This window comes from Pyxicephalus adspersus, chromosome 12 (genome assembly GCF_032062135.1).
Source record: "Pyxicephalus adspersus chromosome 12, UCB_Pads_2.0, whole genome shotgun sequence".
Taxonomy (NCBI): domain Eukaryota; kingdom Metazoa; phylum Chordata; class Amphibia; order Anura; family Pyxicephalidae; genus Pyxicephalus; species Pyxicephalus adspersus.
The window spans coordinates 2,584,732-2,611,830 of record NC_092869.1 but is presented as its reverse complement, the minus strand read 5'-3'; the positions used below and the strand labels follow the sequence as shown (position 1 = coordinate 2,611,830).

General features: G+C 38.1%; 1 protein-coding gene and 1 long non-coding RNA gene across 2 annotated transcripts; both read right to left on the bottom strand.

Moving 5' to 3' along the window:
• Positions 1 to 11,767: 11,767 nt before the first annotated feature.
• Positions 11,768 to 24,905, bottom strand: LOC140342471 (high affinity immunoglobulin gamma Fc receptor I-like). The gene is made up of 9 exons (XM_072428667.1): positions 24,884 to 24,905; positions 24,619 to 24,701; positions 24,461 to 24,515; positions 24,194 to 24,327; positions 21,535 to 21,670; positions 20,043 to 20,406; positions 17,470 to 17,552; positions 13,966 to 14,247; positions 11,768 to 12,867 (listed from the first exon to the last, which is right to left on the bottom strand). Exons 1-9 carry the CDS (start codon positions 24,903 to 24,905, stop codon positions 12,662 to 12,664), a joined length of 1,365 nt encoding a protein of 454 aa, XP_072284768.1. The 3' UTR covers positions 11,768 to 12,661.
• On the bottom strand, positions 17,721 to 19,384 carry LOC140342001 (uncharacterized). Its single transcript, XR_011922974.1, has 2 exons — positions 18,617 to 19,384; positions 17,721 to 18,466 (listed from the first exon to the last, which is right to left on the bottom strand). It is a non-coding gene; the product is annotated as an uncharacterized lncRNA (long non-coding RNA).
• Positions 24,906 to 27,099: the final 2,194 nt, after the last annotated feature.

The window sequence follows — 27,099 nt, the reverse complement described above, 5'->3', positions numbered from 1 at the left end:
TTTGTTCTTTTGTACTTTTACAGTATGTTAACCACTCAGAAATACTAGCATTGGTGGCCCCAGATCACTTCCCCATCCTATTTCATGCTATGGTGCTTCAACTCCACCAAACAGCTGAAATTACTAGAAAGCTGGAAATATTCCACCTGATCTGTTCCTAATAGTAGGTTAAATAATCCCGGGTTTGTCACCATCTCCATTAGTTATACCTATATTTGTGGATGATAGTTTACCTATAGAATTGGATTTTGTGACTTTTTGTTGTTATCCTATGTTAATCTATTTTCCTATTTCTTCTTATTCTTGTTATCTTTTCCTTGTTTACAGTTTGGTTTTATATGTACTTGTTCTGATCACTATAAATTAGCATTGTCTTTCTCTTCTCATAATTTCTTTCATTCTACTAATAATGTATTGCATGGGGTTCAATTTTATGGTAAATTCGAGTGACACTGTGCAGGCACTCATTTGGCATAGACTAATGAAAAGAATAACATACATTAAAACCATAAGATACAATGAAACCATTGGTCAGCTTTTACTAGCAAAAATGTTACAATGTTACTATTGTTAATGTTACCTTTTAGGTAGTTCCAAAGTATAGTAGAAATATTTTGCAGCCAGTGTGCACATTACCAACTAGCTCGCTATCACTCCTAACCCTTGTACAAATATCCGTCAGCCTTTTATATTGTACTGTATAGGACACTAGGCAATCTCATGGGCTGGTAATCATACAAAAAAAATGATTGTAAATGTAAGTATTTAGATGCTAATGAGCTATATTCCCTTACAAATAACCTCACTGATTGTGTAGGAAAAAAAGCATGTTTTATCGTTCCTACGTTAACTTTCATTTATGGAAAACTGAGTGCTTTTTTGGCAGAAAATATTCCTATAAATCCATCTGACATGGTAATATAAGTAGGCAGGCTTAGTGAGCCCAGAAAGTGGAACCCAACAGCACCATAACGCCATCCTGTAGAGAGTAATGCTAACCTGTCTCCTTCAGATCAGGATCTCTGGTACCACAATGCTGATTATTCAGTGAGGTAGTCCAGGGCCAGGACAGGAAAAAAGGGACAGGAGAGTTTTCTGCTGTATGCTAGCTCTTGCTTGACCTTTTGTGATCTGACGAAACAACCGCCAGGGATGTATGGACACATTTTCAGAGGCAAAAGAGGAAGCAGAGGATCTGTGAAACTCAGCATTACAATGTAAGAATGCCAACACTGCCAATGATCAAAGCAGTCCCATCTATCCATCCATCTATCTATCTATCTATCTATCTATCTATCTATCTATCTATCTATCTATCTATCTATCTATCTATCTATCCATTGCATACCTCAGGTGACCTTTGACCTCTCCATCTCAGGATCAACTTTTTTTTCTCAGTATTAGAAATCCCTTTAAATTGCACTTGTCTAATAGTCCTTGGTAGTATTGAAGTTGTTGGGTCTGGTCTTTGTAGAGGAAACACCAATAATGCCCCATGGAGAATGTACGGCATTATCTGATCCTCAGCTGCTTATACTAGACTGCCGGAGCTATTTATACCTGTGCAGTATGACATTGCAAGATTCCAGTGTACTCTGTTAGAAAATTGCTATAGGGGAATCATTAGGATCTGATCCTCAGTGACACTGATATGAATTCATAATATTCCACCTATTGTAGGAATCACCTTCGCATCTTCTAGAACTCTCTGTATTGTTTCTGTTGCTTAAATAGCTTTGGCTATGTTATACTAATAACCTGAAATATTTGTAAGATGAGTTTCATACTTACATTTCTGATTTAATTTCCTATAGAAACCAAAATGCAAAACAAAGAAATAAAAACGTTTGTATCACATTTTATCATTATGTCTATCATAGGCAGAATTATAAATATAAGAATTTATTAAAATATAATAAGAAGATAAAAAATATAATAATAAAGTAGAATTAAACATAACATTTTTTAGGATATATTTTTGTATTCTTTTGCAAATAACTGGTGTACGAGGGGGCGCCGGTCCTCAATAATCAGCTCATGGACAGATCGTAGGTTGCCGGGTGAGTTGAGGTTGGGGGGCGCCCACTACGGGGCTCATCTTCACCGGTGAAATGCCCAGTGTTGAAACGAGATAACCGGGTTGTGACAGTGCTGTAGGAAGGTCACTTCTCCCCCAGTGTTTGTGACATCTCAGTGTGAATGTCCTTTGCTGACTTTCCCTGGAGAAACAAAAACTTCATGACGGCCCGTAACTCCAACGACGTGAAACTTGCTTGTGCCTCTGCCATCACAGCTTCCCTGATATTTGCACAGTTACATACTAAGATATTAGGCTGTCATATGCCCCCACACTCATTTTTCTATTTCACATGGAAGGGGCAAAGCCTGGAACTTCTCAGCACCCCATCACAAAATCAGTGACTGCTGACTCCTGAACAGCTAATGTAGATTCATGTAACCCCAGCACAAGATATTGTACTGAAGGTGTTATTGTAGAGATTGAGGACCTAACGGAGGTATATATTACAGAAATTTTAAAGGCAAACTGTTACCACTCCACCTGAAGATCCATTGTATAGTCATATGCATTCTGGTAATTTCTGCATCCCCGCAGGACTGTGTGCAGCTGGCTTAGGATTAGGGAGTTTGTCTTGCAACCAATGAGCAAATTTGTTATTGGTCATGATCCTGTCCTACTGTTTGCTGCTGGTCTTATTTAAACCTCTACAGTTCTAGTTTGGTTGTTGGATCCTCAGCATATTATCTGTGAATTTACCTGGCTAAACTTTGCCTGATTGCTTCCTGTATGCCTGATCTCGGCCTGAGCTCGACTCTGCTTCTTGTCTTCCTCCTGCCTTGAACTTGGACCATCTCAACCGTTATTCTCTGTTGCTGCCTGCCCTGTCCTTGCACCATCTTGTCTTTGTTTCTTGCCACAGTTTTTTGTTTCCAACCCTGGCCTGCCATTTGCACACCTTACAGAATGTTAGGCTATTCCTACACCAAGGTCATCTATTCCCTTCACCCCTGGTTAGCGGAGTCTGGGGGTTGAGAGCTGGTGTTCTCCCTGAAACAAATTAGTCTAGTGGCCACTAGGTTATGGGCCCATGTAGGGTGCTCTGGTAACCAGCAGCCTGCCGTTGCACCTTCCGGGGGCAAAGCCTCAACACAAAACCAGTCAGTTTAAAAAATTTTTGGCAAACACATTTCTGCTCCAAAATTTTTACTTACCTTTAGGCCAGGGACTTATTTTTAGGTAGGTGTAAGAAACATCCTGTAGGTCTAGGTGTTCTTTGCTAACTGCTTAAAAATCAAACACAATTTCACAATTAGTTAGTAAACATATTGAAAGACAACAAGGTGATCAGATAACAGCCCACCCTAAAGTATCAGTCCATCCATCAGCGCAACATTCACCTGCTGGCTTGCTATATGAGTTTGATACCCCACTGTGACACTATCTGCATGGAGTTTATATGTACACCCCATGTTTCCATGGGTTTCCTGCTGGAATTGTGGTTTCCTCTAACATCCCCAAATATATAGTTAGGTTATTTGACTTCTTCCTATAATTGGCCTTTGACTGTGTAAATGACATGTGACTATAGTAGGGACAATTTTCAGGTCTTGGGTGGCACCTACAAAAACCATAGGAGGTATTTGAAAAAAGTCTACTTTCCTTTGGTGGTCAGAGGAAAGAACTCAGTCTTACATATAGCTTTGGTGTCATGCTAGTGACTCTGTGGTATGCCAATGGTCATGAGGTCACCATCACAAGGAAGGTCAATCTGCCAAAGTTCAAGAAAACCCCTTCAATCAATAGAGGTACCCAAAGGTTGCACTGAACCCTGGTTGAGAATGGCTATACTAACCTGACAACATTCACTCAATACTCAGTATCTCAAATGGAGTAACGTTGTCACCCTACACTGCTCTTCTGAGTTGGGATACAAGCGGACCTTCAATAGAGGGGCTAGGAAAGATCAGAACAAGGTTTGTAATTTCAATTCATCTTGGGTGAAGTAACAAATACACCGTATTTCCAGCATGATCAACATGTATTTTCTGTATATGGCGATGTTATCAGCCGGAACAAGTAAAATTCATGTAGTCACCATATCTAGGAACTGGTAAGCTGCAATGTATGAAATTTCTCTTTTTGGATTTAGATATCACAGATATTCTCGCATATTGATGATAACATGGCCCTCCTGCAATACCCATTGCAATCCTCTCCTGAAGCAGCCGATTCTTTTCTCGTTTTACACCTCAAGATTAAGCCAGCAGTAAGGTCAAAAAGCAGAAGACCCCCAACTATGGCCAAGGTAAGGACGGTAACAAAGAATGTTCTGCCTGTGGGAAAATAGAATGAATATGGTTGGTAAAACAAGAGGAAAATGCACATGTTACAAACTGAGGGCAAGGATGTGATTTATACCAAGAAACACACAACATTTTAAATTTTCTATAAACTATATATATGACCTGGACTTGCTATCCAACAACCCTGCCAGAGTAACTGAACATGTGCTGACGATCTGTGGTCAATGAAGAACAAGGACATAACTAAATCTGGAGAGGTCAATGAACCCATCATGAGGCCAACCCTACCAACTGTCCAAAATATTTAATAAAATATTGTAAAAGAAAGTTGTTGGTTTTTGTATCACTAGAGGAACCAGAGGAACAAATTGCAGATTAGAAACATAACAATAATTGCATAGGTACAGCCCTAGATCAAAATAAAATATTTCTACATCTTCTACACACCCAGCAATTGTTCCTCAAGGTAATACTGAGCCACAAGAGATGAGGATGAAGAGATGACACCTAACGTTATTTTTCTATGGTTTTTGGTCTTGTACACTATAAATTGGGTTCTTCATTGTCTTCCAGTCCTACAACAGTATTTACGAAAGTATTTAAGAAATTGTCATTATTATCAGGGAAATCTTCACCTGAGATCCCAGTTCTGATCATCCATTCCCTCCATGGTTGGTCAAAGGTTCTGATCTAGTGTTAGTTATATAAAACAAATTCTAATAGAAATACTGAAATGCTTTAGGAGGATCTCAGGATGTTGGTGCAGATGAATGATAACTCAAGAAATATGAAGCTTTTAGAAAACTTAACCAATTCAAACTACCCAAAACTAAAAACGGATCTCTTGAATAATGAGTAACCAATTACCAAATACATTAAAGTGATAGGATCAGTTTTAAAACACTTACTCTCTACCTGGACATTGAACCCATCTCTGTCCTCACTTCACAGATATAATTCCCAGGATCCAGTTTGGTGTCACAGGTCACACTTATGTCACCTCCTTCCTTTAACTTGTTAACTTGTTTTGTTTTCAGAAAAGTGAAAAGCTCTAGAAAGGGAAGGGATAACCGTGCCATATTAATAGATATGGGATATACTATATTGTGAACAAATTCGGTTTGTATTTATAGTTTCATCAATTTTCTGCAAATACCAAAATAAAATTACAATAAAAAGTTAAAACTTTAAGATTGAATATTCCAGGGAAGGAGGCCAAGATGGCCGATTGATTTTAGCCAAGCTTCCTTTGCTGTTGCTGAATACACTTGGTTGGTGCTCATTTCCTTGGTGCATGCTACCTGGAAGTGATCTTAGCCAAGTAGTAAGATCTACACCTACTACAATGGGAATCTAAATCTGCTCTCGCTTTCCATATTACAACTCACTTTCAAGTTCTCCCCCTCATTTTCCCTTCTATAACGACCCCTTGGCATCCTTCATGTATAGAACCTTCCACATCTATGGCTCAACATATACTCAGCACCACAGCGAAGAGGTTTACAACCTCTTACCACCATAATTTAACAGAAAGTGTTCTTCTTCAATTCTCCATTGACATCACTGTCCAACAAGTATCCAAGAACTCCTCTCGTATCTTAGAGAACCCACTTCTGGAATAATAATCTAACATTACTCTGCAAAAAGCTTGACTCTCATCCCTATCAGATAGGTATATAGACTTAGAAAACAGGAACCGCCACTCTGACCTCATGTAGCGAAATTCTATCCAGACAAACTGTGAATCAGGGTAACCCTATGGCACTGTACGATCCCTACACCTCTTTAATTCCTATCAAATGAAAAAAATTGTATTAGTTGAAAAAAAAAATTTAACCTTTAGGGATACCATTGTACCAAACATGATATTTTTCTCCTTCAGGACTGTACTTAGCCCCTTTTTTTCTTCACAGCATTGTTACCTCTCCCTTTTATTTACACAATGACGAGCAAGGCCTTAAATACCACCTCACTCCTGATTATCCCCAGCCTCTAGAATAAAAAATGACTGCCATCCCCCTACCAGCTACTTCCAACACTCAAAGCGCTCTTTGTGTCCTGGAATGTGCGGGTCTCATACATTCCGTGGTGACAGCTCACCTTCGTAATTTCCATCCAGATGTGATCTTCCTTCGGAAACTCATATCAAAATCTGACATGCTTTTATCCCAGGTCCGTGGGTAGGAGAGTTCTGCCTCTTACACTAAAAATAGGGCAGTAGCCATCATCTTCTGGAACCGCTGACTTTTCAGCTGCTAGATTATACCCATGTTCTCAGTAAGTAGTGCTTTAGGTGAAACCTGAGGCAGAGTATTTTCCCTTCTTAACTAATGCCCCCACTGAACCCAATGTACACTTTTATTAAAAATCTTGGAACTACTCTTTTCAGGACAATACCCAAATCTTATTATTGTAGGAGTTTTTCAATGCCCCCTTGATATTTCAGAACAAGCGTGAACCCTAAACTCTCTTCCACCAGGAAAAACTCCAGGTCTGAATGGCCTACCTGAAGAAGATTATTTTTCTCATTTTACATTATTCATGTTGTTATTGTTGTTTAAAGCTTTGTATTCTTTTTTTTTATACCCTTGTCTAAATGTTACCTATTTATTGTTTTAAAAAACTGTATAATACATTGAATTTATGTACCACTTCCATACAGCTACAACACTGGTCTGATGTCAGCTACCTGTATGCATCATTAAATGAGACCAGAGAACTTAAGAAGTACCCACGTGAACATGGAGAAAATGTTTATACTGTATGAGGACAGTGTTTCTGATGGAAATTCGGCTCAAAACCTCAACACCATTTTGGGAACATACTGTATAAAAAATCTTTGCACAAAGACAATGTATGGAGGCAGAGCATAAAAAATGAGCAGACCAATACGGTCAGTACGTTTGGTGGAGGTTGCAGAATTAAATCACAGACAGTCATCTTTCTCTTGAGGATTCTATTAGATCTGTACAACTAGTGTATCTAATATTAGGGGTTCTTCAATCTCAGTTTCCAGATCTGTACCCCTACTGGGCCCATTATGAGGGGTCCATCATGGTTCTATACACCTTTTGTGCCTAATGTAATGGTTTCCCACCAACCTCAGCTCTTATTCCAATGCAGCTGCTACTGTTAGTATACAATAGATGCTAAATCACCTGTCAATCAAAAGCTGACCATTGTTATGAACATCAAATGCACAAATCAATGCAATGCCAAACATTTCTCAGCTCGTGGTTAAGGCAATTTTCCGAAAATCACCAGTTCATTCCGATTCTTCCTACTGCAGTTCTGTATCCCCAGATCCCCGAACCATCCCCACCAAGGGAATTCACCTTTCACAGAGACAGACCCGAATGTATCTGAGAACTTCCAGTCACTAGAAATTCATGGATATTTTACTATTTTAGTACATTTGTAACTTCCAGCTGTGTTTAGATCGACTTTATGAACACGGAACTCAGAGTCAGGGAACTGGGATTTTATCTCTTCATTGTCCTTGTAGAATTTTGTTTTAAAACCAAATAAATCATTATGATGACTTCTCAGAGTTAGGGGGTCTACTTCATAAATTACAGAGGGAGGTCTCTGCAGAATGACATGATCTGTAAGACATTGTATATATGAATAAAGCATTAGCAGCTTTGTAGGTAAGTAGTGTGACTTTGCAGCAGGTAGGTGTGAGTACAGACAACATAGGATAGAATTATGGAGATAATTATAAAACTTACTGCATGTAACATTTAGAGTGATGGGATCACTGATATCACCGGCACTGATCTGGCACTGGTAATCTCCTGTCTTTTCTGTGCTTGAATATTCTTTGAATATTTGAAGATGTGTAGAGAAGCAAGCAAGATTTTATGTTCCACGTCCCCATTGTATAATCATCAATTGCCTTTATATTCAACCACAATAGCCCCTTACAAATTAATTTGACGTGACTATTTACCAATCAGATCATTCCATATGCTAAAGTTTGAATGCTCTCCATGAGTTTCTATGGGTTTCCATCCACACCCCAAAAAAAATCTTGTAGAAAAACTGGATTCCCATCAAAATCTGTTCTTACACTTTGACTTCAGAATATTGATCGTGAGCTTCTCTTGGGGTTTATCCTCACTCATAATATTTTCATTTCTGATTACCAATTATACCTCCAAGAGCAGGAGGTAATGATGGGCACTACATGTCCACTTTTGTATGCAAACTAGTACTAGGGGAGAGGAGAAAAGGAAATGTTTGTTTCAGAGGAGACCTCCATATTCCAGGGCCACATTGTGGTATGGCACAGGTACATAGACGACATCTCCCTCATATGGGATAGTTCACATTGCACTTTTTTTTACCAATTTTGGGGGATTTTTTAAAATAACAATAAATAAAATTTGAGATTTACCATAGCTTGACTTTAAAGAATTCTTTATCTACAAACATCCTGATGTTACCCTGGTCAGTACAGCAGGCAACACCATTTCATATTCACATGGTGGACAACATGTCAATAGGGGTAATCTGACTCAGAACTTTCTTTTGCCTGAATTTTATAAAGTATGTGTCATCTCTTTAGTACAATATAAATCATAAAAGAAAGAAAAGTTTTGGCAAGACTTTTAAAGCATGAAGATACAGTAAAGATGTAAAAGAAACAAATTTATTAATAACTTATTAAAACATTATTATGATGTAGTCATGATACATACAAAGGAAACAATCATATTTAAAAGCTGGAGTTACATACAGATGAATTATTCTGGAACTCAATTTCCCATATGTATATCACACAAATTCATATGTGTTTTGCAAAAAAATCTACTTCATCAGGAGGAATTAGAATGTTTTGAAAAAGAGCTATAAAACACCAACCGAGTCAACGTGAACCATCTCCAACACAAAATGACAAGGGCAATAAAACAAACCATAATGTTACAACCAAATATGTTCTTGGATAGATTTTCTCTTTCTAGGAATACTGTGTGAGTCTCGCTGGCTGCTCATTAATGAATGCAGCATGGGAATAATCCTCAGATTTTTCCCACGGCCATGTTCATTGATAAATGCAAGCCACATGACTCGGGACTCTGAGAGGAGGAGTATCGTGCCTGCATTGATAAATGGAGCCGTAAGAATCCTCCTCTCAGTGAGGGATCCCCGGGCACTACAGGTTAGAATGAAGGCTTGCCCTCACTCTGAGCTGTAGTGCCCGGGGATTGCTTACTGACAGGAGGATTCCCACAGCTGTATTTATGAATGCAGCCGTAATAATCCTGCTATAGTGATTTCCGATGGCTTCGCTAAATTTTGCCGGAATTTCGCAAAACCATCGGAACATCGAGGACATTTTCGCTAGAATTCCAGAGGCAATGTTATATTGGTATATAGTTGTTATATTATGTTGTTATATTCTGCACCCTGTAATCAATGGAAATACCCATTGTGAGATGATATATAATTCAAACATAAATCAACTTTAATTAAAAAAAAAAAAATTACAAATAGAAATGAGGGGTGATCTATTCCTGCAGAGAGGAATCCTGAGACCACCCACAGAAACCATTAAACAAATCGTAAATACAACTTTTTACTCATTTAATTTTCATTACTGAAAACTAATATGCGCGAAAAACACTTTTTTATTCATCTGCCATCTTCTATTATGAAATTAAAATAAATTCCAAACATGTTTTGTAATATAGAATTATTTATTTACAGCCAAAATTTGTAGCAGTTCAAAAAAATCTCCTGCTGGTTTCTAATAGTGCATTAGAGGGCTTCATTGCCATCCATTTTGCACCCAAAATGCACCTTCCCAGCACATTGAGAGGCAACACAAAGGGTCATTGAAGCACAGGGGGTCATTGAAGCACATGGGTCACTGAAGCACATGGGTCACTGAAGCACATGGGTCACTGAAGCATAGGGGTCACTGAAGCATAGGGGTCACTGAAGCACATGGGTCACTGAAACCCAAAAGGTTCCCTAAGGGTATAAAGCCCTGGTCCAGCAACGGTACTCCCTGGTCCAGCAACTGCGTCTCCCAGCACTCGGTTGCCCCAGAACTTAGTGCACTAGGGATGGTGTCTAAGGAAGGGCTGGCCGAGGACCAGGAGCGCACAGATAGCAGTACCAATTCCAAGAAAGACAAGTCGAGAATACAGAGCAGAGGTCATACACAGGAAATCAGGCAAAAGGTCGGTCCAGGCGGCATAAACTCTCAGGCTCAGAAACAAGCAACGGTCAGCAACAGTAAATCAGATGAAACTGACTCCAGCAAAGATTAGTCAGGCTATACATTATAACAGCCACGGGTAACTGGGAGCGAGAGGCTATAAAGTCCCAGCATTGACATTGCAGAATAGAGTCTGGAGATAATTTGCCTCTAAACTTCAGTGCCCTCAGTTGTGGTGGTGGGGATGCTGATATAATACATCAGGTTGCACGGCTAAAGGGAGGACGGGGCTGCTGCTATCTTGGTTCCCCTGGCTGGGGCAAATTACATCACTGGACAGAATAAACCATCATTTATACTGCGATGGCGAACAGCACAGGATCACTTGACAGATAAACATCTCTACACAGAGGAACGCTGGAGCAAAATGGGTTACCGGAGCATGGGGTGCTTGAAGCCGAACCTGAGAAGACAGAAGTAGACAGCGGCCCCTCCGCACACACTTTTTTTGCTGCATTGAAAAATTTAGACCAATTTTCTCCACCTGCAAAAATACAAATTTCATGCCAAAAACAACATCACAAAATTAGTGTGATTGTCCCTAATTCAAACCAGAAGAGAACATCTTATTCTCAATGATAACGTGCCCTATCAATGTCTCCTCTACGGGTTCCTCTGGTGCAGTAGGTGGTACATTACACATTAGGGTCACAGGGTCACCTTGTATTATATTCCCCCAGTTGGGTGCGAGGGACACCACCGATCTGATGGCACCTCCTATAGAAGAGAGGAGCTCACACAATCCACAAGTGCAGGATGGGATGGATATTTATTTATATGTAGTATCAATGTTATGAGTGTAAAGGTAAACCAAATGTAAAAACCCCAATAAACAATCTATCTACACACTGTTGGCATTCATTCATACTGGTATTAATATTGTAATAATATTTTTAGTGGTGTATTCCCAATCCCTGCACTTACCTGATTTTTGCATATTCAGAGCTGAAAAAAGAGAACACAAAATTCAAGAACAAAATCTATTATACATTTGTGTTAAATATTTATTTCCACTAATTCTGCTATTACTTTACTCGGTTTAATCCGACTCCCCTTTAATCTCCTTCCTGTAGACTTGTTCTACCCCACGACCATCATTTTCATCCCTATTGTTTCTAACATTCTCTTTCTTAGTTGTTGATATCATATTCTTTCTTTATAGAATATAATTGCTAATAATTGTTCTATTGTCCTTATTTCTTCTACATGTATTAATATTTGTGTATTTCACCATTAGGGGACCTCTACTTAGTACCAAGACCTTTGAACCATGTGCAGGAATTAGGGTTAAGGTCCATTAAAATTAGCTCTATTTTTCCAATCTAAACTATTTGTAAATGTAATTAAAATACAGTATTGCTTTGTGCCATCAAAACCCCATTTTCTTCTTACTTTTTTATTGATATTCACGGGTTGGCACAGCATAGCTAGAAGCTTCACCGGGGTACACAGCACCTACCATTAAACCCTTTTTAATACTCATATATGACTATGGTAGGGACATTAGATTGGGAGTTTGTGACTATGGAATATGTTGGTCCTATGTAATTTTGAGTTATTATTGGTAATGTGCAGCCTTTCTGCACTCTGAAAATAATTTTCAGGTCTTGGGTAGTACCTACAAAAACTATAGGTCAGTGGAAAAAGTCTACCTGACATTGGCGGTCAGAGGAAAGAACGTATTGCTAGTGTCCATGCTAGTAACTCTGTGATATGGCATTGGTCATGAGGTCACCATCACATGGGAGGTCAAACAGCCAAAGTTCATGAAAACCCCATTAACCACTGGAAGAACCAAACGATCGCACTGAACGCTGGTTGAGAATGGCTAACCTGACAAAGTTCACTCAATACACGGTATCTGTAATGGAGTAACGTTGTCACCGTACACTGCTCTCCTGATTTGGGCTACAAGCAGACCTTCAATAGAGGGGCTAGGAAAGATCGAAATACGGCTTGTGATTTCAGGTCAGCTCACAGGAAGTGACAAAAATTCCGTATTTCTGGCATGATCAACATGTATTTTCTGTATGTGATGTTATGAGCCTGAACAAATGAAATTAATTTAGCCACTAAATCTAAGACCTAGTGAAATTTTTGTTTTTGGATTTAGATGTCTTTGAATAAAACAAGATATCCTTCCATATTGATGATAACATTGTTACCCATTGCAATCCTCTCTTGTGGCAGTTCTTGGCTTGAAGCAGACGATTCTTTTCTCTTTTTACACCTCCAAATTAAGCCAGCAGAAAGGACAATGAGCAGAAGACCCCCAACTACGGCCAAGGTAAGGACGCTAATAAAGAATGTTCTGCCTGTAGGAAAAGAAGATGAATATGGTTGGTAAAACAAGAATGTGATGTACACCCAGAAACACACAACATTTTCCCATTTTCTATAAAGTATGGTTGAGATCTGGACTTGCTATCCAACAACCCTGCCAGGAGATGCCATGGCGCCAACCCTAACCACAGTTTAGAAAATGTAGTAGACATATTGTAAAAGAAAGTTGTTGGTGTTTGGATCACTAGAGCAGTGGTCGTCAACCTATTCGGACTGACGGACCACTAAATTTACTTGCTCCAGACCGCGAATGTGCGGGGAGCCAGGTGTCACTTAAAGGGGGAAGAAACTTTTCATTTTAGTGACGTCATGATGCCAGAACCTGCCCACTATCCAATGGCAGGTCTGAGCACAATCCTTCTCCTGACCCCACTTGGAGGTGCAGCGGCCAGAGCCACACAACCGGCCAGAGCCACAGACCACCAAACTTTTCTCGGACCACCAGTTGGCGACTGCTGCACTAGAGGAACCAGAGGAACATCTAAGATACAGATTAGGAACATAACATAACTTGCATAGGTACAGCCCTGGCTCAGCATAAATGATCTCCACATCTTCTATACAACCAGCACTTGTCCATCATGGTTATACTGAGCTACGGGACATGAAAAGATGACACCTAACGTTATTCTTCTGTGGTTTTTGGTCTTGTACACAGTTAGTTCAGTTCTTCATTGTCTTCCAGTCCTACAACAATATTAATGTTCAAAGTCCAAAACTCTACTATATAAGGATCAATTTACCCAAAACTTTCATTATTAATAGGGAAATCCTCAGAGTTCCCAGTTCTGATCATTCATTCCCAGCATGGTGGCTCACGGGTTCTGGGCTATTGTCAGATATATTAAACAAATCCTAATAGAAATACTGAGATGCTTTATGAGGTCCTCGACATGTAGATATATCTGTGGTCTCATGTGACCAGGTATAAGGTGTCTCTAGAAATATGAAGCCTTAAAACGAAGCCTGAAATCAGAAGACTTAACTACCAAAACTGAAGTGAGGTTTTTCTACAATGATAACTAATTAATAATAAATCATAGTGAAAAGATCAGTTTTAAAACACTTACTGTATATCTGGATCTTGAACTTATTGCCCATCTTCTTTACAGTGTCAGATGCGGTCATCACTTCACAGGTATAATCCCCGGAATCCTCCAGCTGAGCTGACCTCACCCGGTATTTTTTAGATTCACTGAATTCCTGCACAGTCCTTCCATCTCTGTAGAAAGCAAACCGCAGCTTTGTACCACCCCTGGGGTAATTCAGTCTGGTGTCACATGTCACTGCCATGCTACCTCCTTCTATTACCATCCATGGGGTCACTTTTATTTTTGGAGAGCAGAAAAGCTCTGGAAGAGTAAAGGATGATAATGTATTACTGTGTTTGTGATTCTCTATGGCTTTAACAAGTTCTATGTATTCTATGATTAGTTAACACAAGTTCTATGTGTTCTATGTATTTATAATTTCACTAATGTTTTGTAATCACCCGGTATAGATGAAGGGTAAAACTTAAGAGTAACTCACTGTACCCATCATACAGGGACAATGTTGGTGTAAAGTAAGTTACTTGTATGGATGACCACAATTAAAATTCCTTATGGGTTTGGGTCACATACAATGCCACAACCCATTTAAGGTACCAATACAACAGTTAAACGTGACTGAATAGGGTTTTAAAGGCATCCATTTTCTAAAAATATGATAATAACATCTTGTAAACTTGTCAGGGGCAGCCGAGGATCCAAGACCACAAAAAATGAGGAACAAAGCCCGAAAGAACAGAGGAGACAAAGTCTGTCTGACTATCTGAAAGTCTATAACATATAAACAGCATAATGGGTTATCCAAGGTGAGGACCAAGAAATGGGTTGAGCTGGAACGAGTCAATCATGCCAGATGTATATGAAGATATCAGTAAATATGTTTGTATAAACGTTATTGTCTGTGATAACATAGCTATGTTGTAAAATATTAATAAACTAGTGGTTTTATCAGGATTATATATTTATTGATTAATAAAATCATTCTATTCATATTATCCCTGTTGTATTGGTATGAATCAATGAAGGAGCTTAGTGAACCAAAATACTGGTTTGTCAAAAGACAAGAAAAAGGGGATTTAAAGACAATACATTTATATACATCGTTTTTAGAAATCTTAGTAAATGTTTTATTACAACCTTTTTTTACTTTTTATTTCTATATTTTATATAGATACATTTGTTTTACCTTCATGTCCATAGAAGCACATAATTGAGTCTGGTAACCTAGATTGCTGAACGAGATTGTGAATGTATACACTTCAGCATCAGCACTCTCTAGTGGTTAAAATGAGTATGACAGCTGCATTTAAAACATTGTTTTATTCATGGAACATGAATCACAATAAATAGGGAAACTATTGGAAGCTATGGAAAGATGAAGGTTGCAAAAAATATTCAGAAAAAAGTTGCTGCCTGATTTGGATGCAAATACTTTGGCTGTAACACGTTTTATATAATGATATGGAAACATTTTTCAGATTCCTTATTTTTTTTCTTGTTTTGAGTCAGTGGCTGGGAAAGTTTACAAATACAGTCAATGGTAGGCTACATGCATCTGTACTCTCTTCTCCCATATGTCCCCCAGCTATTCTATCAATACATTCCGAGCTTCCTGTCCTGACAAATCCCAAAATACGATCAACACAAGAAAACTTCCTAACCCAACATCAATAGTTTTATTTACTGATTGATACAAGCTTTTGTTTGCTGTGTGTAATCTTTGTTTTTTGTGTTATGTTATATTTTGTATTTTATATTCTGTTGTCTGTGTATATTATGTTTTTTTGTGTTTTATATGCTATGATGTGTGTGTTTTGTATGTGTGTGTTATATGTTGTATTCATGTATTCCATGTGTTCCGTCTGTGTGTGATATGTTCATATTGTACTTTGTCTATGTATCATACAACAGCTGAAACAAAATACAGAACCAATTTTTTTTGTACTTACATAGGAATATGATGAAAATGAAGGCGGACATTGTGACCCTGAAAAGCAAGTTGTGAGTTTCTGTCTGCAAACGGAAATTGTGATTCTTATTTATCTTGCCAAATTTTATAAAAAAAAGAAGTTTCATAACTTCCTAAACTGAAGCAGGGGAGTTAGCCAGAAGGTGATTTGTAAGAAATTAAATCATTAGAATCAACCAAAACATAAATAACCTAAAAACATCCCTGATGCCATCTTCAGTTATACATCACAACGTCTCTGTATTTCCTCTTCTGATAGTTAGAGATTGCAGTAAAGAATTCTAAATTCAGAGATAATGTCCAGAAGATCATCAAATCATCATTATCAGAACTGACCATAAAACGATGAGATGTTAAATATTCCTATTGGGTGTTGTACTTTGTACCGCAGTACCTAATGGGCCAGAATATGCCCTTATGGACTCTACAGATGGCCAAAGTAAGATTGGATTGGCCATATGAACAAATGTTACTTATCACTATGTGATATGATAACCGTGTCACAGGAATATAATATTTTATTGTACACGGACCCACCTAATATATAATCAATGATAAATGGCCCGTTTTAGAAATACACAGGTCATTTATATTGTCAGGAAGTTAGATTTAAATGTAAAATTCTCCTTTTAGATCTTTTATTTGTTTGTTTTATATAGAATTATTATAAAGCACAGATTAGGGGAAGGCTACAAAAACATCTGCTGAGACAAAATGAATTCAATATATTTATGGTTTAGTATTCCCTTATCTTTCTGCCTTTGCTTCTGTTATTTTTTGTTTTAACCTCTTGTATTTTATTTATTCGCAATAACAAAAATATCAACATTAGGAAAAGTCACTGTACAAGTATATTTGTTTTTATGTTATATTATGCGTTTTTTAATAAAAACAAACAGATTAGCATATGTAAATATTATATTTATATTAAAACATTTTATTATATAACAAAAAAAATAAATCTAATATATTGCAGCTTACGTGTCCTTAGATGTAATGGCTGCATTCGTTTTCATGTTTCCAGGCTAAGGACATTTTCAGAAAGTACACAATTATCTAGTGATCACTTCCTCTGTCTTGTATTGGATGCATGAACATTCTTATTTTCCACATTATCTTTTGTAAACTAGTAATTCCCATATTAAATAAATAGAGGTAATCTGAGCATTTCTTACTGACCCAAATTTTCTCTTTATTTTAAATTCAGGTTTGAACTTTGAATTGAAGTCAGTTCCTTGCTGATTATCTCCCTTCCTGGAATGGTTTAGCAAAGACAAGAGCTTCACCTAAATGAATGGAGCTCAGTGCAAGCAGGGATGGCTGACGCTGGATAGATTGTCACAGGATATCATATTTGGACATATCTGGACCCAGTTCATTATTTTTGTGTGGTGTCTTTTGATGGGATTATTAACCCCTTTCTGGTAATGGATAAGTGGTAGTATTTACCAGCACTCTTTTCTACAGGGCCCCCCTTAATAAAGCTGTCCAGCTTAGCGCCTCTCATTGTTCAGCCAGTCTATGCACAGAACAGGACCAGACCAGGGCAGATTTACGTATAGCTATAGATGTATGACCTCTATGTCCTACACCATGCTGGGTTGTGGAAGTGAAGTAAAGCTTAGTGAATACTATGGATCTGTAATCACATGGAAAAAAATTGAAATAAATAATTTCTAACATTTTTAAAAGGCTTATTGAGACAAATAATGAACTCATCTGTCTTATTTCAGGCATATTTCATGTTTTTTTTTTTTCATGGAAGCTATATTGTAATAGGATACCAAAATGTAAATAAGAATGGACATGAGAGGACAGAAATACTTTATTTATTTGTTGATACATATATTTATGACCTGGGAACAAGCTTGGAGTCCAATAGATGTAGAAAATAGGAGGTTGACCAAGTAAATACTTTGGGTCGGTATCCGGATAAATTAGGTTAACAGGAGCGAGCAATAAAAGTAGTCAGTAATTCCATAACCAAAGGTCGATACACAGGCAGTTAAGGCAATAAGTAGCAGATAAGGCGATGCATCAGTAGTAACGGTAGTAAGGCAAGACAATGGCAGGAGCACAAAATTCATGGTAGGGTTTATATAGGAAATCAGGTGGAGGAGTAAGAAGTTTAGAGTTTATGACAGTACAGGGTATCAGGTAAGCTTGACTGTGAAAACAGGACGAGAGCAGTGCAGTACTTCAGATAGCTCAGTAGGTGGAGCTACTGCCATACACAGAAGCCCTGGGTTCAGATCCCAATCCGGACATTTATATACAGCACACAATTACACACAGTGTGTTTCCTTCATCTTCTGATGGTAGGGGAACAGAGTTATGACTTCTATATTCTCCATAAATTGTGTCAGCTCCATCGAGATCCCTCTGCTTTTTCTTCATCAGACATCCAGCTAAAGTGCCGTTCCATGTTCATGTGATTATATATTTCTAGTAGTGTCTACCATTTGTTGTGGAAGTAGGTGAAGCATACAGCAGCGGCTAATACACATATAGACAGCACCATTCGTATTATATTCTGCATCGTGTAATCTGAGGCTATAATTTGATGAATTTAAGAATTAAATTAAACATCAGTCATATGCACGATATACATTCTATAAACATCTTGTGTTGAGGACAGCCATGTTCCGGCTAATGACCACATCACATTCACCAGATTAAAATTAAAAAAAAAATTGTACTCACCATTTATCCAAATAGAATATGCATCACTCATCTTTCTGACAGTGTTGGATGCCGTCCTGACTTCACAGGTATAATTCCCAGAATCCTCCAGCTGAGCTGACCGCACTCTGTATGTATCAGATACATTGAATTCCTCTACAGTCGGTCCATCTCTATAGAAAGCAAATTGCAGCTTTGTACCGCCCCTGAGGGGATCGGGTCTGGTGTCACATGTCACCGCAATGTTTCTTCCTTTTCTTACCCTGTATGGGGTCACTTTTAATTCTGGAGGAGAGAAGAGTTCTCGAAGAAGAATCAGGAAATGGACAAGTTGATGGATTTGGTTTGTTTTTAATTGGCCAACATATATAAACATAAAAGTAGTTTTGACTTTCCTTTATGTCCAGAGGGGCATATGAAAGTTCACCATTTGGAAACATCTCTGTTGAAGGAGATTGTTAAAGTACAGAGATCAGCCTCGGCACCATCTAGTGGTCAAAATGAGCATGATGGCCCTATTTAAAACACGGTATTCCCAATATAACTTTGATTTGATTTGGTTTGATTTCCAAAAAAAAAGTTGTTGTTTGTGTATTACAGTTGTGATTTGTTCTCACATATGCCCCTAACCTCCCCCAAAAGCTTGGTTACAAAACTTTTTTAGAAACTTTACATTTAGGTGAAGACACTTTCACAAGGTAATCATCAGTCTTCAGTTCTTCAGGTAATTCTTGGGTGGAAATGTCATTTTTAAATACCCTTCGATTTTCTTTGCTTAATTAATTGTCTGACTGCCTTGAAAAATGACTTTCTTAAAACACACACAAGGTGATGCCAGAGAAGATTTGTTAGGCACAAGCTAATCCTGGTGGAGACTGGGAGAAGAGAGGATCAGATAAGTTATAGTAGGGACAAGCCCGAGCAAAGGGGGCAATCACGACAGTAGGGGTAATAAACAACTAGGCCTAACTAGGAAGTATTGAGAAACCTAGTAAAGAGGGGGTCAGCCAGAGGCCAGGGCAGAGATAATAAACCAGGGCAAAGATAGGCTAGCCAGGATCCATGCCCAGTTACTACCCAGCCAGGAAGATGGTTAGATCAGGATCATGGCAATCAGCATTTGCATCGGATTCAGCTAAGATGGAGCAGAATCAGATCCTAGCAGATTAGGGTTACCAAAAGAGAATGAGGGGCTCTCTCAGGGCAGAGGGGGTCAGCCAGAACAGAAAAAGGTGGTCAGTCACGGCACAAGGAGGTAGTCTGAGACAGAGCCAGATTCAAGATTCCAGAGCCCACCACAAGAACCCGGATAGCACCAAACAGCCATTCCTCCATTCTACAGTCTCCTTTCCTTCACTCCTCACCACCAAAAGTGGCTCATGAAGCTCAGAGAATTCCATGTTTTCATATGAGATATAAGTGGGTAATACAAACTGCCAGGCTCTACCCAAAGTTAAATAATTCATTTTTGGTTGCATTACCCACAAAGAAAAGTGACGAGGACAGCCCTGGTTTCAGATACTCACTTTTTATAATGATGATATAGAACCCATCACTCATCTTCTTCACAGTGCCTGACACCGTCTTCACTTCACAGGTATAATTCCCAGAATCCTCCAGCTGAGCTGACCGCACTCTGTATGTATCAGATACATTGAATTCCTGAACATTCCTTCCATCTCTATAGAAAGCAAACTGCAGCTTTGTACCGCCCCTGAGGGGATCGGGTCTGGTGTCACATGTCACCGTCATGTCACCTCCTTCTTTTACCCTGTATGGGGTCACTTTTATCTCTGGAGGAGGGAAGAGCTCTGGAAGAAGAAAACAGGAAAATGAACAGTTGATGGATCTGGTTCATGTCTCTCTTGCTGAAATGTATTTGTTACATTTTTATATTTAATTCTAGAAGTTTATTGTTGCCTATCCATGTTTTAATTCTCTAGAAAAAAACATGAAGGTACATTTGTTTATCTTCTTGTCCATGGAGGCACATACCAGTTTATAGTCTGGTAACCTCTCACGTTTCTTGGATTGTTGGAAGAAATTGTTTACACCTCAGCATTAGCACCTTCTAGTGGTCTATAGGAGTATGACAGTCATGTTTCTAACTATTTCCAACTATTCCTTTTTTCCCCCAAAAGTGGGGAGAAGATGTCTGTGCATCTTACGGTGGCAGAGGTGTACCACGTTTATATGAAGGTTTATACATTGGTATAATGTCAGCAGCATGGACAGACACAGATCTCATGCTGTTGCTGGTAAATGGATGGAATGATTGTTTCGCAGTGCAAGGTCAGCATGTCCTATAGGCCACAGAGATCAGCTGTGCTGCTCCTCACCTATCTCTTCTTATACCAGCAGCATGAGAGCTGTGTCTGTGTCCATGCTGCTGTCATTATCACCAATGTATAAACCTTCATATCTCCCACACTGATTGTTGTAGAAACTTGACATTTTCAGGGTACACAGAGGACCCCGAGAGGTAATATTACACATAATGTAAATTTATATAAACTTATAATTTCAGGTTTATACATTGGGGATAATGACAGCAGCAGGGACACAGCTCTCATGCTGCTGGTGTACAAACAATGGGAATATTTCACAGTGCAAGGTGAACTGCATAGTTTAGTACTGGTCAAGGGTGTAGTGGTAAAAAAACAGGAGGGAGCATATACCGTGCCCGCCCCACTACACCCCTACCTGTCAGCACCAAAAGGCAGAGTTACGAATAGAGATCCACTGACTATGTCTATTAATAATGTCATCACAAAATTGTACAGAGGGGTGGGTACTGACACACAGCCACATCAAATATAAAATGTTCCACTACTGGGACATCAGAGAATTCAATGTTTTCTGCTGACATAAGACACATACAACTCCCCACAACTTCCTTCCTCAGATCCCCAGAGGATGTGGTGTGTTATAGGACTCACCTTTCACAGAGACAGAGAATTCATCTGAGGACTCGGTGTAATCAGAATAATCAGGAGATGATATTTGTTTAGTACATCTGTAATGTCCAGTTGTGTTTAGATCTACTTTATCAACATGGAATTCAGAGTCAGTAACCTGGGATAATGGTTATTAATACTGGTGATATATCTTGCTATTCTATTTTAACTGATAGCCAAGAACACGTCCTACAGAACTCATTATGAATAGCAACAGAAAATATTAAACATTTCCATTGCCATTTATATATTATTTGATATTCTCCTCTCCTTTTTGTGTATATTATGTTTAATCACAGCAACAAAAAGATACCAAATATACTACACATTGTTTTGTGTTCTTTCATGTTTATTTTGTTTATTTTTTTTTATATTTATTTTGTGTTTAATATTTTTATAAGGTAATAAAATACATACAAGAGAAAGACAAATTTCATATTTTTTGGGTTACATTTTTCCTAGAACATTATATATACCCATAAAAGTTCTGTTATAATCTCATCCATCGATCATAAATCAGCATAAAAATACTTGTTGATCTTGTCAGAATGTCAGAGCCATCCTGGACCCCAATGCAGTCTTACATCACAAAGTCTGACCAGCCCTTCCTAGTTTATATGTGATACTACAAAACTTTTCTGCCTATGTTGTGGGGATGGAGAGAGGGGAGGTGTTCTGCGGTTCAGCAGAATACCACTAGCTGGAACTATTTTTACTATTACTGTTGTAATCCCTCAACAGGATATTTACAGCTAAGTGCATTTCTGGCTCATAAACGGGTATTTTTCTATACTTGCCTAGTCTTAAATTAAATAAAACTTGGAGGGATGCATATGTGTGCTGAGATATACTGATATATTGTTAATTGTATTCAGACATACACATCTATGTTACTCTGGAACAGAAATGTTATATGTTGTAGCATACTATTCCTTAGATGTGGCTGCATTAGTTCCCATGTTTCCTGGCAAATAACAATTCCAGAAAGTACAGAAATACCTAGTGATCACTTTCTGGGAATTGTATTAAATCACAAACAAAAATTATCCTCCTTTAGAGTTTTCTTCTGTGAGGTACTAATTTCCTTCCCTTTATGTAATGAATAGAGGTGTGAGAATAACATTCGGACTTGTTTCTGACCCGGATTTCCCTTTTCTTAATCCGAGGTTGAATCTTGAATTTTTACCACACCTGTCCCCTGCTGCCCCCTCACTGGATTGGTTTAAAAAAAAGAAGATCTTCCTACCTGGATGGTATTCCTGTTGTTTTGTTTGCAGTTTTTTTGATAGAGCATCACGGGATCTTATATTTGGACATAGACTTTTTTTTTCTATTGTGGTATAATCATATATATGGTTTAATTTAGAATTTTTTTAACTGTTTTTGGGAATGGGTAAGCGGTACTATGTACCCCTGCACTCAAATCCCAGGGTAAGGGTCCAGGGGCTCTTTTATTAAAGCTGTCCAGATGAGCTCCTGTCATTATTCAGCCAATCTAGGCAAAGGACATTACCATACCAGAGCAGATTTATGTATGGATCTGGGTATAAGACCTCCATGTCCTACACCATGCTGGGTTGTGGAAATCAAGTAGAGGACTTTACACTAAGGCTCCTTAATAAAGGGAGAGAGAATGTTCAATAAGCTTACTGAATACTTATTGAGACAAAAATTGAAATGGTCTGTTTTTTTTGGACATATTTCATGTTTTTATTGGAAACTTTACTGTGATAAGAATACCAGAATTGAATTATACCAGAATTTATTATTAATATACACCATACAATTTCACACAGTGTATTTCCTTCCTCTTCGATTAGTGAGAGATCAGAGTGATGATTTCTATATTCCCTAAAACTCAGGAAGTTGTGTGTTGTGATCTCTCTGCTTTTTCTTTACCAGACATCCAACTCAAGGACTTGTGGTGTTCTATATTCCTGGTAGTGAAAAAAAACATTTTTATAATACAAAAAAACTTATGAAGTTGTCCAAGACATTGACCTTCTCCAATATGGTCAGATTCTTGAGAACTCTTCCTTCTCTCTACCATTTATATGGGAAGTAGATGACGCCTATAGCAGCAGCTAATATGCATGTAGATAGCACCAGTCGTAATATATTCTCCATTGTGTAATCTGAGGAGATAATTAGAGATGATTTGTAGAATTGATATGGAAACATTTTTCTGATTTTTTCTTGTTTTTGGTCAGTGGCTGGGAAAGTTTAGAAATACAGTCAATGGTAGCATCTGTAGGCTGTAGCTTTGCTTTAGAAATAACTGAATTCTGAATTGGTTTACTCTATCAGCACCTGCAAAACAGTACATGGTTCTAGTACATGTATATCTTGTATTTGTATGTGATGTCATAACCTAATATTGGATATTAGGAGATCAGAGAGTACAATGTTTTCCACTGACGTAGAACAATTTAGTTTCTGCCCTATTTATCCAACAATCACACAATTCTCCCATCCTCAGATCCCCGAACCATCTCCAGGATGCGCTCTGTTATAGGGACTCACCTTTCACAGAGACAGAAAATTGATCTGAGAACCCAAAGTAACCAGAATCACCAGGACATGTTATGTGTTTAGTACATTTGTAACGTCCTTTATGAACACAGAATTCAGAGTCAGTGACCTGGGATTTTATCTCTTTATTATCCTTGTAGAATTGTGTTTCAAAGCCCCAATAATCTTTATTATGATGACATCTCAGAGTCAGGGGGTCTCCTTCATAAATGGCAGAGGGAGGTCTCTGCAGGATGAGATAAGCTGGAAAAAAAATGTATATATGAATACACATAATCATTGGCAGTAGCTTTGTAGGTAAGTGGTGTGACTTTGCAGCAGGTAGGTGTGTACAGACAACATAGAATAGAATTATGGAGATAAATAGATAACTCACTGTTTGTAACATTTAGAGTGATGGGATCACTGATATCACCGGCACTGATCCGGCACTGGTGAATATTCTATTTTTAAGGTCTGTTGATCTCCATGTATAGGTCTGGAATCATTGTTCCACTGGTAGGTGCGGGGTTCCTCTGGGGCAGTAGGTGGTACATTACACATTAGGGTCACAGGGTCACCTTGTATTATATTCCCCCAGTTGGGTGCGAGGGACACCACCGGTCTGATGGCCCCTCCTATAGAGAGGTTAGTTAAATCTGGGCAAGTCTGGCAACACTATGATTGGATTTCTACATTCATAACAGAAAGAGGGAATCACACAGGGTTCATGGAAGATCAAACATTCACTGATCTATGTAAACCAAGGAAAAAGACTAACCCTAAAAAACAGGAAAACTACATTGATTTAAGTATATACTTTGGACATAAAATAAGGCCATAACTAGTGTTGGTCGAATATCTCACTGTTCGTTTCGACAGCTATTCAATTGAATACTGAGATATTGTTCGGGAGATCGAATGCCGAATCCAAACACTATTGAAGTGGGAGAATTCGGGTTATTTTTAGGGACTATTAAGGGCTGAAAGAGCAATGAGATGGCTCGTGCAGCCTTTTACTAGTTGTATGTGTTCTTGGATAGAATTTCTCTATCCAAGAACACAGGCCACTAGACGTGATGAATGGGGAAACTTGTCCCCATTCAACCTCGGGGATCGCTTGCAGTCACAGCTGTGATTGCAAATTTCCCACAGTCATGTGACCGCGGGAACTGAACTGGAGATAAACTCTGCAGTTCCACTACGATCCCCGGGGCACTACAGGTTAATTAACCCGTAGGGCCCCAGGGATCACTGTAAAGTTCCCACAATCATGTGACTGTGGTAATTGAACTGCAGATGAACTTTACTCTTTTTTTATGATGATGTATTTCCAATCCCGGCATTGCACTTACTTAGATTTATATAGTTTCAGGACTCAGTTTGAAAAGTAAAGGAAACACACAATTTAAGAAAACATACCGGTAAGTAGACATAACCATTTTAATACTTTTTAAGACGACTTATTAAAAAATGTATAATTTCTTTCCATGTGTTCTACCCGGTGACCAGATCTCCCGTACTGATTGATACAAGCTGGTGTATGTTGTGTGATCTGGGTTGCGTGTGTTGTATTTTGTATGTTCTGTGTTTGATGTAGTGTTGTGTGTTTGTCACATTTTGCGTTTTCTATTCTGTGAGTTTTGTAGTTTGTTATATATTGTACATCGGTAGCCTTGTCTCTGTAGCACACATCAGCCTCCCAACAAATTGAATCTAGAACAAATTTCTTTGAACTTGGCAGACATGGTGACCCTGAAGAGCACATTGTGATTTGGTGGGAATCCATTTACCTTATAGGAATAGGAAGTTGCTTAAATAACTTAACTGAAGCAGAGAATTTAGCCAGAAAATGTCAGAAAGTTAACTAATAAGAATTGACCATAGTGTAATAAGCTTAAAGACATCACAACATTTGGTATTCCCTTCCTTTTCTGATGGTTAGAGATTCATGATATCTGTATTCCCCAGAACTTGGGAAATTGTGTGTGAGACCTCCACAGCTTTCTCTGCCTTTTCTATATTGTAACATAAAAGTATTTTATATGTATGGATATTATTATTGCTATTAGGAATTACAATAACACAAACTTTTTTCATTCAACCAAAACAATTTTCCTTCTTCATATTAAAGTTCCTCAACGTCAGCGGCTTCTTAGAAGTTCTTTCTCTTCTAATTTCTAGTTGTAGAAGTATTTCTGACATTGGATATCACTAAATTGGTAAGAAGAAAGACTTGTGTCTTGTGGTATAGAGGAGGTACTGTAGGGGACAGATTTTCAAGCATTGAGTACAAAGATTAGAGCACAGGTTGACTATATAGTACATATACCCCAAGAAACATATGGAGGCTTTTAGTCTCATTCTAAAAAATGTTTATTGCCTGGCTGTGTCTAATAATTTGCATTCACTGACCCTGAACAAGCAATATATCTGCACTTGTCCTGAGCTAGCAACACTTTCAGAATAAAGGAGTGGATGTGGAAGCTTATATATATATATAATATATATATATATATATATATATATATATATATATATATATATATATCGCATGACAGCCACTGATGAATCAGGCTCAGACTCTCACTCTATAGAGCACAATGGGGTGGCTACAAATTATGACATTCTGAATGGAGCATGAATTGTAGCCACATGATGATATTCCTTTCTCCATAAATGTATACCTGAACACATAGTTTTAGAGCAACAGGGGAATATTTTGGATTTTGAATATGAATAGGTATATATTTTATAGTAAAATACATTTGTCACCTCCTCTTATATGATTAAGAATCAAGCCTCATCCCCAATAATTATAAAGGGTTTTCTTGTTTTATATGGGAGTTTTTAGCCACATCATTTAAATAAATCAGTGTTTTAGATATCATTTAAAATGTTCAATTTTTTATTGTTACAATCTTGATAAAAATCACGTTAAGTCTTATGTAGGCAGTAATGTTAGTTTCAATTCTTTTCAGGTCTTTTAAAACCTGATGATTTTATTAAAATAAACCCTGCTGATCTTGCAATGAA

What these genes read in the sequence shown, in the direction of transcription:
- LOC140342471 (XM_072428667.1), bottom strand. Translation starts at nt 24,905, where the DNA reads ATGGCCTTATTTTATGTCCAAA. An exon ending in CTGTGACCCTAATGTGTAAT is followed by an intron (nt 24,516 to 24,618) that starts GTACCACCTACT and finishes AATATTCACCAG; the next exon opens with TGCCGGATCAGTGCCGGTGA. An exon ending in TCATACATCTATAGCTATAC is followed by an intron (nt 14,248 to 17,469) that starts GTAAATCTGCCC and finishes TTACTCTTCCAG; the next exon opens with AGCTTTTCTGCTCTCCAAAA.